Source organism: Drosophila eugracilis, unplaced genomic scaffold (assembly GCF_018153835.1).
Source record: "Drosophila eugracilis isolate 14026-0451.02 unplaced genomic scaffold, ASM1815383v1 contig_2163, whole genome shotgun sequence".
Lineage (NCBI taxonomy): Eukaryota > Metazoa > Arthropoda > Insecta > Diptera > Drosophilidae > Drosophila > Drosophila eugracilis.
Window position 1 is genome coordinate 346,001 of NW_024573048.1, and position 16,973 is coordinate 362,973.

The window sequence follows — 16,973 nt, forward strand, 5'->3', positions numbered from 1 at the left end:
GTTTACTTTCAACCAGTAATTGGATTTGTCTTGAGAGCTACTTAAGGGTGATATATACTACATATATTATACATATATAAATCTAATATATATTAAACATTCCTATAATTCACTTGATCTAATAGTTTTATATCTATTTTGCAATATTTATTGATTTTCAGTTTATTTTTAATTTCATTTGACAGGCATCTAGGTATCTACTAGATTTATTATTCACATGGAAAAACAACAATGGAAATTAAATTATAAATTAAAAACTGGAAATATTTCAGTTGTGTCTTAAATAGGTCAGCAATTGATTGATTTCATTATTCAAACAGCAATTGAAATTTAATGCATAAATTAAGCAGAACTTTAAATGGGTGTCAAAAGGAAATTAACATTATAAGTTAGTAGAAAATAGAAGGCATCTTTGTTAATAGAATTTACTTAGAATTTTGCCAGAGGCAAGTGGCTGAGATGTCTTAAATCTAAAAAGTTTATTAGTCCAAGAACAGTTATTCATTCCAGTTCTCTCAATAATAATTCTTATCTCAAGATCTTAAGATCAGTCGTAATGCTGACATTTTAATGAGTGCATAATGAATGTAACTTCTGGTATGTGGGTCCCATAAAACTGAATATTTTTTCGCCACTTTATGTATATTTTGTTATTATTGTTGTTTTTGTTGTTTTTTGACAGTTGATTTCCACTTTCGACAAAACTTGTTTCGTTTTGAGGTTAGTTTTCTTTGCTGTCTGTTTGGCTGCTGTTGTTGTTTCTTGTTTAGCCGCTTTTTATGGCAACAACAACACGTGGCTCACAACGCAGGCCAAACTGTAAGCAGCTTTTATTTCTATAGTCTGTCTTTGTTGCACTCACAGCACTTTCCCATAGATGTGTCTCGCTCTTACTTTGTCTATTTTGCAGTAATTTCCAGTTGGCTGAATTCGGTGGGAGGTAAAAAAAAAAAAACAGAAAAAAAACGTTGAGGAGGCTGCAAAAAGAGAGAGAGCACGAGAGGAAGAGATAAAGCCAGAGTGATGGACGGGGGGGAAAGAGAGAGAGGACAAGCGGGTCTTATAACTCCCACCATTTTCATTTCCAAATGCTTTTTGTTGGCCACTTTGATGGTCCATGGGGGATTTCGTATCTGTATCTACATGTGTCGGCCCTCCAACTATATATTTGCCCTCACTTTTTGCACTCTCACGCCCACAAAAAGCTAAAACAACAACAAAATATAGAAAAAAAATCACAGCAAAAAAAAAGGCGAGTATAATAAGAGCAAACACCGTACTCATCGCCGTGTTAATGGGTTAAACTGAAGTTTTGCCCATAATAATGAAGCGACAAAAAACTTTCCGTGAATCGAAACGGAATTATTTAGCCGGTGCTTGCAGGCACAGTCAAACATCCAGAACACCAACTTACTTAAGTCTTAGATTTCTGCACAGTATTACATCGAGAAAATGGCATTACGTGCTAATGGCATTCATGGAACTGAATTAGAAATGCTTTCAATTTATTCTCAGAACGATTAAGAATTTGTTTTCTTAAGTTATTACTTAGTTAAGATTTAAAGTGAACATAAATTGGTTTAAGAATTCGCATAAAACATTGATTTAAATTTAATATTTTGCATGGATTTTCTATGCTTTAGATATGACTCATATCCCTATATAAATATTCGCCTTGAGGTATTTTTAAATTGGCAAATCCGTAACGAAAACCTGAAAACTCACAAGTCAATAAGCACACAGCAAGATGAAGTGACAAAATTGATTTATTAAACTCCTCAGTTAAATAGAAATATTCCAAAAAGCTGGCTATTTCAAAGTAAACATAGGTTTCTATTACAACTAAACCATACAAATTGTTGGCATGTCAAAAACAAAAAGTTTAAAAATCTTTACTCACATTCCATTTTTGTGTTGCACCAACAAAAATGGGTAGCATTTGTCTGATTGACTTCAAACTTTAAGGGGAAAATTTTTACAAAAAGAAAATGATTTTAAATACAACTTTAAATGGAATCATAATAAGAATCTTTCACTCTAAAAAGATCGAAAGAAAATCTTGTTCCCCAACCTAAACTTCATTTTTTTTCTGTGTAGCCCGAGTCATGCAGGTTCGACTGTAGTAACCGTGGGTACATACTGCTATATATTTCTGTGGCCAGGTACGCCAAACTAAACACTAACAATGTTGATTCATGACTCTGCCATAGATAGTTTCCCCAGTTTGACAACCACTGGCTACTCACCCTGCTGCTTTTGCTGTTGCTCTTACTGCTGCTACGCTGCTCTTTCTGGTGCGGCTGCTGCGGCTTTTGCTAATGTTGCTGCTGCTATTACTGCTGCACCACAATAAAACAACAAATCAAATTTCTGTTACACCAAAAAAAATTCACGATTGCGAACCACGTACCAAAAAAAAAACGAGTCGCCAACGCGTGCGCGCACTTCAAAACAAAAGGCGGAAAACCGACGAAAAAAATATATAACGAACACGAACGCAAACCGCCGGTGTGAACGAGACGGAAATAGTTGGGCGGTACGGTACTAACGGTCAAAGCGTCGACACTGCGGCGTTGACGCTACGGAAACGTCGACGGTCGCCTTACAACTGAAGCGGCTTCATTGCTAAGCGGCCGGAGAGGCCCCACAAATCCCAAGACCTTAGAGCGAACGAGAGAGAGAGAAAGAGCAGTATCACAATGAGCAAGAGAGAGAGCCGAAAGAGCGCTAGATTGGGGAACTGATAGACTCCAGGTACTGAAACTGTGAAGACTGCTGGAGAGCGACAGAGCCAGAGAGCCGGATAGAGAAGAATGGAGAGCGCCAGAAGCTGCACTGCTGCTCGCAAAGCCAATTGCATATACATAAGTGCCAAACACGTTACGCTATCTCAGTTACCTGGTACCTGGTACGTTATAATACCAACTACAATCTTTAAAAACATATAGTGGCTTATTCGATTTCACGTTAAAGAAATCTACGTATCCAGAGGTTGATTATATTTTTTTCAAATTTACAAACATAAAATATATGCCTATAAACGCTTAAATATATTAGCGGTAGTAAGTTCGTATATACCCAATTTAAGGGGTATGCAAATACAAATGCTAAAAAGGAGGAGAGAGATACAGAGATAAGTAAAGAGAGCGCGATCGAGTTAGGCAGCTATTAAATGAAATGCGAGAGCAGAGTTCCCAATCAGACAGTTAACTTCAACTTGTTGTTTTAACTTGCCTGCACTGGCTCTAAAACTGGGCAGGTGATCGTGCGATTAGCGATTGTGGAGCCACTGTGATTAGGTTAACGGTTATTGTCAAACTTTTGAAAACTATTTTGAAAGCATTTCACTTGAGAGGAAATTTTATTTATTTTCTATAAAAATATATGTTTTTTTCTATCAATGATTTTTCTAAACTCCTTACAAATAAATAAATAATATTATAATATTTAAAGTTTTAAACTCACCCAGTCGTGAATCATTCTTCTTTCGCACACGCAGACAGATGGTGCAGGATTTGATGCACTGCATTCGGGAATTGTGCAGATCGAAAAGAAAAAACAAATAACAATTAGAGAGGTTGTAATTAGGGCGGGCCATATTTAAAAATTAATTAAGAAATTAGTATCCGTACGTCGTGTATGTGGCGAATAACCTCTGTGCGCGATATATTCTCCAGAGTCAGGCCATTGACCTCGAGTATCTCATCGCCCACTTCCAGATTATCGCGATCGGGCGGTGAGCCGTATAGTTTAATTTTACCCTCCACATTTTCGACGAGTATGATGACATAGCCCGATAGTTCAACAACTTGTTGCTGCAACGATAAAGGATGTATAGTTTTTATATTAATGCAGTTTAGTTAGCAGTGCAACATTACGTATGATTAATAAAATGTAATAGGGTTTATTATTAGGTTTAGGTTAGGTTAGGTTTCAATACAGATCGACTAGAAATTTTTTTACAGGTTTAACAAGGTATGCCATTACATATTTGGACCATTATTGGCTTAGCTATGAACAAAATACTGTCATTTTAGGGAATATTGAGGAGAACCCTAAATTTTGCATTTGAGATTATGGATACCATTATTTTTTTTAATATGGCTAAATATTGGAAATTTAATAACGCTTACAACGAGGTATAACATTCCTAATTCGGACTAAAATTGGCTATGTTATTAACAAAATACTGCCATTTTGGGAAGAAAAATGGAAGAAAACAAATTTTCGCATTTTCGATAATTAATCATCAAATTTTGTTAAACATTTTTAGCTGTGAATGCAGTTTTGTTGGAAATTTAATAACGACTACAATGAGATATGACATTCCAGATTCCAGAATCGGCGTAAACTAAATTTCGCATTTTCGATAAGCCAAACATCATCAAATTTTGTTAAAAATGTCAAAAAATCAAGATTTTTAGCTGGGTATGCAGTTTTAATGGAAATTTAATAACGATTACAACAAGCTATGACATTCCACATTTGGACAATTTTTGGGCTTGCTCTCCTTAAAATTCCCCCATCAAACATTGATGAAGGTGATTTAAAATGTTTACCACTGGGCGTATACTTAATATTGAATTATTTACATGCCTTGCCTAATTCTTAGCTTTAATACTACTTTCTAATTAATTTGCTCAACGATTAAATTTCCTAACTCTTGTACAAAAAATTTCACGTTATAAATTTTAAATACTGCCATCCCTTTTCTTGGCCACACGGCGTATGCTTAATGCCAAACGATTCCCTTCGCTTACGAAATATTTACAAAGTCTTTCCTAAATGTCTCGCATAAAGTCATTTTCATAAATGCTGCCTAAATAGCAAGAACAACTTATTTATGCTGCGGGATGTGGGTGGTTCTACTACTAAAATAAAAAAAAAAAAAAAAAATCAAATTAATTACACAAAAGGATGAAGGACAAAGGCAATACACATTCACACACAGCCAGCCTGGAATGGCAAACAATCCAACTTCAGTTCAAATACCCACACTTCTCGGCGAGTGTGCGAGTGTACGAGAGTTGGAAGTTTTGGCCATTATTGCTTGGGCTGGCTCGTTATGTTAATTACAGCAAATTATGCTCATGCGGCAATTGCGGGGGACTCCTCTTTCGACATTCTACAAGCTTTCACATCCCAGTTTCTAACTCCCAGCTTCTAGCTCCTAACAAATTCAAGGCAAAACCCACATATCCTTGATATCCAACCCACCACCCACCATCGCACACGCCCTCAAGCGTGTAATCAGTAGGCAGCAGGCCAGTTGGTGGGTGGTTTTAGGCGTCTTTCCAGTTTCGACAGCATTAGTTTGACAGTCACCCTGGATATAAAGACCATTCAAAAGCCATTAATCCGTTCAAGCAAAGTTTGGCAAGCGCTGAATGGCAGTCTTTACCGTCTCCAATTAATGAATGAATTTTAAAATTGATTAAATACTGCAAGAATTTTAAAAATATAACCAAAACTTAAAGAAAAATATATAATATATCCTATGAAAACCTATTCAAATATTGAAAATATTACTTACAACGTGAAAACATGGCAATCTAAGTGTCATTTAGTTCCGCACAAGCCACATTCCTAATAAATTTTTAAAAAATCCCTTAGCGCCGCCTCTCACCTTTGGCGAAAATAAAAAGGCAAAAATAAATCCTCGGAATAATTCATTGGCTGTCCAATTTAATTCGGCCAACTCGGGCCAAATGCATCCACAACAATTTAAATATACTTGAAGTTCATTTTACACAAAAAAAAAACGAAATGTAAGCGACACAAAGAGTGCAACAACAATGGCAACAACAACGATGCAAGCCACAAAATGCAAACCGAGAATTGGCAAAAGGCACTTGAGAAACATTTAAGCCTGGACCCCTAACCATAAAATAAAAATAAAAAGCAAAAATACATAACCAGCACGACAAACAGGCAGTTCAGATAAGTAGAAATATACAAAAAAAAATATACTTATATATATTTCTATATAAAGAACGCTGGGATCTGCAAAAGAGTGCCTAATTACAAAACAAAAGTGAAAAAGCGAATGAAAAAAGAAATAATTCGACTTTATTGGGTCACAAAAGTGAATAAACAGGCGTTGGTGTGGGTGTGGCAACGTGGCAGAAACAAGCATTGTTGCAAGCGCAGCACACTAAAAACAAAAATGTGTTTTTTTTGACAAAAATTTTAACTCTATTAAAATTAAACATACAGCTTAAATTCCGGCTATTTGGACCATTATTGACTTAGTTATGGGCAGATAACTGACTTTTTGAAGGAGGAAATCAAATTACAAAAATTTTGCTTTTTCATAAGGGGTAACAACACATATTTTTGCAAAAAATGGGAAAAAAAACCTGTCCAGGTTTGAATCTTAAGAATTCTCACCCATTAAAAAGATAAGTTTAATATTTTTAACGAATTTAAGCCGATATATAGCTTCTTGTGACGAAAGGCAGCTTATTTTCCAGGATTATGAGAGACCAGAATAGTATCAGTAAGTACCCAAAACATTCAAGGGAAAAAGCTTTTACATTTCTTCTAACATTAAAAATTGTTCTTGTCCATAAAAAATCAGTTAATAATCAAAAAAATAGTCAGAATTCTCAACTATAACACTTATATGACAGAATAGCCAAGGCTTTAGTTTTAAGCTAAAAATAATCAAAGGAAAAGGGCTCTTACATTGCCCAAAACTCTTAAAGGCTTAAGCACTTTTTAAGATTTTTGTGAAGGAAAATATTATTTTAACGTATTTTTTAAATGCCAATTTAATTTTGAATATAAGCAGCCAATTTGACTATTAACAGCAATTTTTTAAAAATTATATAATTTAAACTTAAGCCGTTAACCCATTGTTAACAGCAATTTTTTTGAAAAATTAAAATTTTTGAATGTAAACGGAAAATTCAGAAATTATTAAATTTTTAACAGAAATTTTTAAATTTTAACATAAACTTTTAAATTTGAACAGAAAATTTTGAATTTTACAGAAAGTTAACTAAAAGTTAAGTTTCGAATGTTAACCGCCTATTAACGGCTATGTTAGGTAAATTCAAATAAATTTTTTCCACTCCGGGCTCCTAATAATTCCCAACTGTTTCTAGCAGAAATGTTGTGACTATGGCGCTGTTGGCAGGTGAAAAATCAGTCAAGTCACTTTTGTGTGTGTGTGTTTGTGTTAGTTCAGTGCTTCCAAGTGCCTCTAAGTGGTCCAGTGGTACTCACCATCACATTGGTGGTACATGGACATGGCCTCCATGGAGGATGCAGTGCATCATGGATTTTTTTCGGAAATCCATTTTTGTGACTTCTGATGACGTCAATTCTGGATATAAATGACGATGCGAAAAATGGACTTCGCCAAGCAGGAAATCAAGGTAGGTGGCGAACTTTTTTATTCTATTGCATAAGCCAAGGGGTTTGTTTACCCTAAAGCCGGCAGTGCTTGCGATGGCTTCTTACATTGCCAGAGCAGCTTAGATCGGTTATATATATTAAGTTGAGGCCTTTAGCTTGTAATATATGTTATGTATAAGCCGAGGAGTTTCGAGGTGCTTCCGGATTATTTGGAAATTCAGCGGAACGTCTACACTTGACCCAGCCGCGATCCATTGGCTTCCAAGTGGCCTAGTGGTATCCGCTCATCATGGATATTTTTTTGGAAATCCATTTCTTGGGCTTCTGATGACGTTTGATGCTGGATATAAAGGACGATGCTTTCTATATCATCAATGGACTTTGGCAGGCCGGAAAGCAAGGAACGAGTAAGAAGCAAACTTTTTTATTTATTTTTACTGCGTAAGCCGAGGGGCATATTTGGCCGGCCATGGCATGGCGATCATTTAAGAACAAGTTAAATTAAGCTTGCCCTCCTGGGATCACTGCCAGATCCAGTCCCCGGAGATCAGGTACCGCTCTGCTTTTGACTGCTGCCACTGGGAACTTTTGGTGACTTATGTGATCATTCCCAGTCTATCAGCTTTGCAGACCTGGTACTCCGCTACTTTTGGTTATCGCTGTATTGGACTACAGCCACCGCAGATTTATGGACTACACACTCGGAGATACGGAAGAGATTATAAGTCTTAGATCTGTATACTCTGCATTTCTGCAATATCTGCACCAATATTTCTTTTGCTTAGAGAAAATTACAGATTATTTTTTGGCGAATAATCAGGATAAGGAATTTTGATAAGTATGCTAATTTTCATCATTATTCTTAATAGTTTAAGATAATTACTGCTCTAAGACAAGAGACTGACAAGCTAATACTTAATTTATTTTGTTTTTAAAAATCAACTTCAATGTTTTTTGAACAGTGCAGCAGCGCAACAACGGGCGACAGGCAAAACACTCAACTGGAAGTGAACTCGAGTTGAGCTGGCAAACGGCCAAAAAGGACACACAAAGGCGGAATGTCCTGGGCCAGGTGCTAAAAGGGCCAAAAGCAGCCGCACACAAAGCGGCGAATAAACAGGAAGACAACTCGACGTTGCAGCTGGTGGGCCAGCAAAATGGCAAAATGGCGATGGCAAATGGCAGGAATAACCACCAACAATTTCCAACTGTGTTTGCTCCTATGGGCTATCCAGGTCCTCCCCCTGCTCCAATCCTCCTCATATTTCACGCCTCTTTCGTGTTCGCGTTACTCCTCTGGTTTTTAAATAAACATATATATTTTCAGCGGATTAACGTGGCAAAAAGTCAGGCCAATTGATGAACTGCCAACCGTTCGCCAGAACGCGACGGCAAAAACCCAAAGTGCAAAAAAAGCTTGGGCAAAAAAAAATGGTGTCGATGGAAATGTGCTGGAAAAAAGCTGGAGGAGCGGAGACAAAAAAAAAACACAGAAGTAAAGGAAAAGCAAACCTAAGCTGCATAATTATTGGCGCTTCAACGCCGGATGCAGGAGCCATCACACACACACACATCCACGAACGCACATACTCGCTGCACAGACAGCCATCTAAACACACCGACGGACAGAAATGTAGGACCAATTAATAGGTGAATAGATTTAACTTTTAACAAGTGGTTTTCCACATTAAATTATTTAAATCACTTTAAAAAAAATGCCAAAAATGTGCCGAATAGTATTTTTGTTTAGAAATATATTAATTTTAAATTGCAAACTTATCTTTTTACGGTAGTAATTTTTAACCTCTTTCGCTTTATGTTTTCACTTTAAAGTTCATCCTTAAAAATCACAAATATTCGATAAACGTTTAGAAATGCCTAAAGATTTATATATATATTCAGAATTAGCACCATTACTATTATCATCTTAACTTTTGTTTACTATATGTTGAGGGTTGAATGAAGTTGAAAGCTGCTGGCTGTGGAGACTGACGAGGGCAACTGGCGACACAGACAAACTGGGGCACTTGAGCAGCAACATCAGCCAGCTGTGGCAGTAACGTCGCTACACCCCACCGAAACCATCCTCTACATACTAGCCAGCCCCCATTTCCACACTCCTCGCCCGCACTTTGTCGCACTCGAATGAAAAATGACAGCAATTACGCTTAAATTATGCGTTTGTTTTCATATGAGCGTCCTTGTCAGTTGTTCTTGTTGTTGTACTTGAAGCTCATTTCACACATAGACACATGGCAAGTACAACGAGACACATACACACACACACATATATATATATATATATATATATATATATACCTAAAGTCTAGGCGACAAGTTTTTCCCTTTCCTCCCATCTTTCATTCTATCGTTCATTGTCTTTGCTTTCGTTTTTCATTTTTTTTTTTTTTTTTTGCTCTGTGAAATGCTCTGAAAACTGCACCGAAATCCAGTCGAGCGTGATTCGATGGCAAAATTTATATACACATACATATATATAGAAATATATATATGAATGAGTTACAAACTTTCGGAAAGAGAAGACTGAAACTGATTTCCCGATAGCATACCTTTCTGGGTTGATTGCACTACAGGAATGTCTTACAAGTGAAGACAAGGCCATGTTAGAACAACATAGAAAACTTTACTTTACTGGTCCTCAAATGGATTTGTTGGCTTCTTTAGTAAGTTTTTCCAACATTAATATAAGTTAACCGTTTTTAGATAGAAAGTTTTTTTGTGACATAAGAAAAAGTGGAGAGGAAATAAATAAGTCAACAACTTTTTGATGACTTAAATGATTTTAACCTAACGTAAACTATTTAAACTTTCCGAATAACGTTTATCCCCCAAAACACAAACACATTCTCACACATAAAGAGCATTTAGGATTCCCTGTGATCTTGGTTAATTCTCCATTTCGCTCCGCTTCTTTGCGCTTGACTGCTAATGACAAAGCCAAGAACAAAACCAGAAACGGGAAAAAAAAACAAAATGTGCGAAAGAAATGCTGCGAAAAAAAGTGGAAAGAAAACAGAGACAACAGAGAAGGATGCGGCACAAAAGGAAAGAAAGGAGCTAAGTGATGGTGAGGTAGGATGGTGGAAGGGGGTGAAGAAGGCAGAAAGGCGAGAACAAGAACAAAGCACTTGACTTGTCATTTTTGACATATAAATGGCGAAACAAATCTTTGGATATTGTTTTAAATGATGCACACATACCTACACACACACACACATACACAGCCAGCAAGTAAAACACACACACACACACTCAAACACACGCACGCTTACACATAGCTAATAAGTGGTGAAAAAGAGGGCTATATTTGTGAAGAAGGATGCGAAGGATGCGGCTTGAATGGATGTTCCGTATTTCGTATGCCAAGGGGTTTCGTTCTCCCAATGGGGTTATGGTTATGCAACAAAGTAACACAAATGATACGCACAATTGTGGCTATTGTTAATGTTATTATTGTTGTTGCTATTGTTCTGTGTTGTTTTTGTTGCTCGTCGCCTTGTTAAAGCTGTGTATATTTTCGAGCATATGTCTTATGATGGAGGGGTCCTTTTGGGTTTCCTTTTTTTGTTTTGCTGGTGGGGGTGGAGAGGGGGCGACGACGGCGTTTTGCAGGGTATAGAGTGGTCCAGCACATGCGCAATTGCAGGCACCGCAATCAGACACTCACCAACACACACGCATGTGCGTTTCTTTATTCCCAAACCTCCTACTACCCAGCTTGCTTTTTTTCGTTCTTTTTTGCGGCTCTGAATTAAAGGCAATACAAGAACAACAACTAGAAAGGACACACACACACACACTCTTGCACGCACGCACACGCCACTTAATGAAGCAAAATGTTTCATACTTTTCATTCTTCTGCATCATTTCACAACCGCCCACCTCTTCCAACCCTACACTACCCCCCCTGAACTAATACGAGAATACCATTGCCAATGGCCATCATATATAAAAAGTTATTTGAAAATTTCATGGCAATTCAACATGGGAAAAAAAGTTTCTTTGACAGCCGCAGAAAGTAGCTAGCAGCAAGAATATGGTTGAAGGCAGCAGCGCAAACATGATGGACCACGCGGCGTATGCGTTATGCAGAAATTCCTTCCTCCATATCAATGTCATGTAAATATACATACATCTCTGCCCTTTTAGCCAGCATTTAAAACTTTTAGCAATATTTCAAAGAAAAAGTTAAGATTTGGCGGAAATGTGAAATGTAAATATCACAGTAAAGGTCTTATAAAAATCAAATTTAAGTAAATAAAAAGTGTAATAAAATGTCTATTTATAGGTTAATGTCATTAAAATAAGTTTTTATGAGAGCACCTTTTCATGCTTATTTTTTTTGCTTACTTGCGCTCTAGAACCTGAAAAGCGAAGAATTTCCGGGGAATAACAATTCACAGAACATGTAAATTAAAAGCAGAAATAACAAAATAGAAAAAGGGAAAATAATATCTTTGATTATTTTTAATTTAAATAAAAATCCTGATCATTCCCTGAATGATTCCCTTAAATCAATCACTTCCCTCCCTCCCATTAGCCATTACCCTTGCACTTAGAAAACGGCAACAGGAAATAAAATTCTTTTTGACAAAAAATCCTTGCCTACTTTTTTGGGCCGCCCAAAGTACCAACTGAACACTGCGAAAATATGTGTGCTAGAGAAAAGGGAGCGGAGAGAGGAAAAGGACACCAGGCATACTCGCCTGATGGACCATGACAGTAATGAAACACGGAGATTTCCAACTATATTCCGTTTTTTCCTTCACCAAAAACAACAGCCCACGTTTGCAGCACAACGCACGCACACAGGCAGACATGAGAAGGACCTCCTCTCAAGAGCAAATAGTAACTTCAAAATGTGTCAGAAAGAAATCGAAACTAACAATTACTCATAGTAGCAGCTGCACAGAAATTAAAAAGGGGTCTTAGAAATTTTGTTTATTTATTTGAAAAATGCTAAAACGAAAAAAAAAATAGATAAAAAGAATTATAAATAAACAATCATGATGAAAATCAAGGCTTTCTTTTGGCCATTTTTAACCATGATAGATTCGAATATAAAGACATAAAAATCAACGATGTTGTTTTTTACCGGTTTCAGCTTAAACTTGCAACTTGGACCTTAAAGTCCTTTAAACCATGCAATAAAAGCGGGGACCTCCCTCTTACGGATTCTGATACATCTTTTCATACCTTTAAATGCATTTTTAAATGTTTTCCTTTGTATATTTTCATTTAAAAATATGGTCTAGTCATCATAGTTTTACTATGATTTTAAAATCCGAGTTCTTGAGTTTTCGTTGTTCCGTTCTTCCACCTACACCTGTGAAACTGCGTGTTTTTTTTTCCTGTTGAGTGCGTATTTCTGTATCTGTGTGCTTGGGTGGCTGTAAGTGTCTGTTTGTGTATATGTGTGTAATAGCCCAAAACGGCAATGTTTAATTAAAAACGATAAAGGACACAACGCCGGCAATGGGCAATGCAAATAAGAGAGTGAATGAAAAGGGCGCAATGAGAAGGCGGGGTGTCTTGTCAAAAGGGGGATTACAAGAGGAGTGAGTGGGGGCCTTGCATTCATCAGACGTCGCTCGATTGACAAGCAGCGGATGCAGCAGTGTACCCCAGTTACCTTTCAACGCCCCGTTCCATCGCCCCATTTTCTTAGCCACCCACGCACACGCCAAACAAATTGAAAGCGGAAATGTGCAGCCCCCTCGCCCCTCACCCATCCCCGTTCCAGCCGACGCCGCCCATGTGGCCATGGAGGAAGCAAGCTGACAAATAAAATTTCACTCCAACTGAAAGCCATTTTTGTCCATTTGGGAATTCGAAATATGAAACGTACGAATCATGGCAGAGATCGAACTGGGTAACGCTGGGGAACTGGGATCCCTTTGAGGGTTATGATGACAGGCGGATGGGGCCAATATTTATAATTGCAGTCAATAAACATTGCATAATTGTAATGGCCATCAATTCGGGCCGGGGTAAAAACCAATTAAATTTGATCTCGGTCCTGGTCCTGGTCCTTGCCACAAATAATATATAAAAAAATATATAAAACAACACAAGGCATGATGCAAATTGATGGGTAAAGGAAAAGTGTATCACACAATATTGTTGCGCAACATTATATTATATCGAATGGACATTTAACAATGAAACCTTTTTGTGTGCAACATGATAACAGGAAATATTAAGTGCTTTCTTGTGTTAATAATAATAGGAAGTGTCCTGCATTTAAAAGAGATAATTATTCGAATATTTTGATTATTTTTTCTGTTTTTAACCTAGTTTAAATCTAGTCTCTATCTAAGTAAAGATTTTTGACGTAGTTCCTATATAATATTTTATTTGATTTATTTAAGTTCACTCACCTTGCCCTGGGACGAGGAGATCGTTGAGGCCGACGGCGTGCCCGACGATTGTGCGCTTAAATTGGAGCGGCTGCTGTTCGCTTGCATCGCGCAAGGCAGAGGCGCCACTTCAACGGGGGCTCCACTTTCCCCTTATCCAAATCCTTTTCCTGTTCCGGTTCCCCTTCCCGTACTTGTTCTTGTTGTTGTTCCTCTATCACAACTCCAAGTCCAACTCCAACTGGCATCAAAGACACAGCCGCTGCAACTGTTGGCTACTCCTGGCAACGGCAGGCGGACAAGGACTTGGATTCTGATTTGGACTTGGATTTGGAATCGGAATTGGAAGTGGAGACGGAGACGGAACCCAAAACGAGGTCGCACCGATGCTCATTGCTCCAGCAGTCCAATTGGGCTCAGATCGAAAGCATATCGTCTTTGGATTACAGGTAATTATATATAATGGCTTATTGGTGATTTCTATATTTTTACGATCTTATTTTTTTAGTTCCGTGGCAAGAATTGGTGTTCTGGAAGAAATCAATATACAAGTGGTCAAATGAAATATTTGCTTTTGAGGAGTATGGAGAAAAAGTAACAAGAAAAAAGAGATCTACCAGCAGCGCAGTCGCTAGTTAAATCTGTAATGAACAAAAATAGGGCTAGGTCATCCACATCGTGAAACCACCACACACACATACATACATACATATATGCCAAAGAAAGAATAACCAAATACACAGTGAAATATGTAATAGTAGGTTTGATAGTAGGTTTCCTTTGAGTAAACTTCCATGAGCTTGCCCTTTTATGGAAATATTGACCTTTTTAAAGTACCCTTCAAAAAAATATAACTTTATCTTAATTTAACATGAAATTAATCGATGCTTCAAAGCCTCTAAAAGTATACTATAAAAATAGTGCAATGCGTTTTCGCATTAATTCGAGAGTTTCTCGATTACATATATTTTTATTTACGATTAAAGGCGCCAAAAATAGTAAAAAATTAAAGCGCACATTTGCGCGGTGTAAAGTACAATGAATGTTTTGCATGGACAAGGACAACAGTAAAGCAGAATATCCTTTGGATGGCCAAAAAGGATGCTGCAGTCACGCCCAGTCGAAAAAGGGGCGACAGCATTTCCATGCCAAGGGCAGCTTCAAGCAGCCCACCATTACCACCCCAAAAAACCACCCACACAGCCCCCCGGTTTTTGCCACTTTCGCAGCGTTTTTTGGATCCCAAAGCCCAAGCACATTTTGCGGCGCAGACATAACCTCAACTTCTTGCGCGCTGCTTACCACGCTGCCGACGTCGCAGTTGGCGTCGCGGTTACCAGTGGCAGAGGCAGCCATTTTAGAGGCCAGGCAACAGCTTTACATGGATTTATGTCTATATATATATAAATATATCTATATATCTGCATATGTATATGTGTTTGTCTTTCTATACGGATGTATGTATGTGTGTTTGTGTAAAGGCAGCCATCCGATTTTCCACCGATTTTTCTTTTGGCAAAAGCGAAAATAGTGTCAAGGAAACTATTGAGAGACGGTAAAGAAATTAAATAATAGATTAAGTAAGCTGTCAGTCAGCGAGATTTAAGTCTTCCTTATTTTAGGCTTTCATTTTAAACTTGTAAAGAATTAATAACCATCAGAAGATACTGTCGGTTTGGTTAAAATATCAATAGTCTTTTGGTAAGATTTATAATATACGAATCTTGAGGGTTTCTTAACTTTATCCCACCTAATAATCAAATAAAATGTAAAAATAACATTGAAAACCATGACTTACGTTAGTGTTCCTCAGTTGAATCTGCAGCTTAGATGATTTCGCTTTGTTTGGTTAGTGATTATATTAATTTAATTACTTAATCTACTTTTGGCTTTTTGTTGTGCGTTTCGTTTGCCTTAACTTTAACTATATAATTTGTAGAATTTTGTATGAATTCTTGTGCGCTTAGGACGCTATTTGCATCATCGGCTGTTTTACATTTTTGCCTTGGCTTTTTGCATTTTTCCTTCAATTTTTTTCTTTTTTTTTTGTAATTTAGCCAGGGATTAAAGAACGGCAAAAAAAAAGTTACAAAAAAAAACAACAAGAAAATAGCGAAACACACACTCACACGCGCGCGAAATCACACCCACACGCGCGCACACACACAGGCACAGGCACACACTGACAAACGCGCACGCGGCTGAGAAAAAAAATATTGAGAAATTTTTGGGACAGCGGCAAAAATATTTGTGCGTAAGATATTGTTTTTGTTTTTGATTTGGTTTTTTTTTCTAGATTATTTGCAGGCTGTTGAAAAGGGCGTTATGTTTTTTTTTTTATTTTTGTATTAAACGGTTTTAAAGTTAAGAGTTCGGGTTATTTTTCGGTTTCTATTGTGTGTGATTAGTTCCGTTTGCCGTATTTTTAGCCCGTTCCGGAGAATTTTTTACGTGCAGTCCGCCCGTGCGCTGCGCACGCCCGCGTCTACCGCCGATTTGGAATTGCCACGACGTTGCGTTGAAATGTTGCGCGTAACTGAGTGGCACAGCCTCTGCTTTTGATTCTGCCACTGCCACTGGCTGTTCCTCTGCGACAGCCACAGCCGCTGCCGAGGATGCTCTCTTTACCTCTCCACTCCACGGCTCTCCTCTGCTCTCCGGACAAAGCGAAGCCCAGCGGTACTGGATCCCTGGACCGTAGTGTCCTGCGCCGCTCTGTTCCAGGCTCCGGATCCGGCTCCGGCAAAGGCTACGACTACGACTACGGCTGCAGATATAGCGTTATATCAGCCGTCAGCCCGGTTTGGTTCGGCTCAGCTGCCAACGAAGGCACGCGATGCTGATGCCGAGGCACAGTGGAAAGGACATCTAAATATTTTTGATTTGACTTCGATTTCAAAAAATAAAAATAATGAATTTGTATTATACATATGTTTTTGAAAACTATCAGAAAATTATGCAATGCCATTTATTTTTAAAATATTTAACATGATCCCTTCAATTAAATTTGCATATGTGTACACAAAAAACCTTTATAAAACCTTTATTTCAACGGAAAATGTATTTTTGTAAGAATTTGTTATTTTTGTAAATGTTTGGTTACTGCTAATTGTGACATTTAAGTTTTGACTTAAGCCTTTTAAGATTCCCACTGTTTTTAGCTAATCTACAGAGATTCTACCTTTGCAGATTTTATTAATTACATTAAACATTTAACTCTTTAAAATAAAA

General features: G+C 37.5%; 1 protein-coding gene across 5 annotated transcripts in view; it reads right to left on the bottom strand.

The window, feature by feature from the left end:
- LOC108103420 (MAGUK p55 subfamily member 5-A) overlaps nt 1-15,813 on the bottom strand; it is a 60,386-nt gene extending 44,573 nt beyond the window's left edge. For 2 of the 5 annotated variants that reach the window (XM_017208879.2, XM_017208881.2), the window contains exons 1-4: nt 15,541-15,809; nt 13,764-14,272; nt 3,633-3,815; nt 3,466-3,523 (exon numbers count right to left, since the gene is read on the bottom strand). In XM_017208879.2, coding sequence (XP_017064368.1) covers nt 3,466-3,523; nt 3,633-3,815; nt 13,764-13,850 — 328 coding nt within the window. In that variant the 5' untranslated portion in view covers nt 13,851-14,272; nt 15,541-15,809. Of the gene's footprint in view, nt 1-3,465; nt 3,524-3,632; nt 3,816-13,763; nt 14,273-15,540 lie in introns of all 5 variants that reach the window. The other 3 variants (XM_017208877.2, XM_017208878.2, XM_017208884.2) reach the window with 3 other exon arrangements.
- Nucleotides 15,814-16,973: the final 1,160 nt, after the last annotated feature.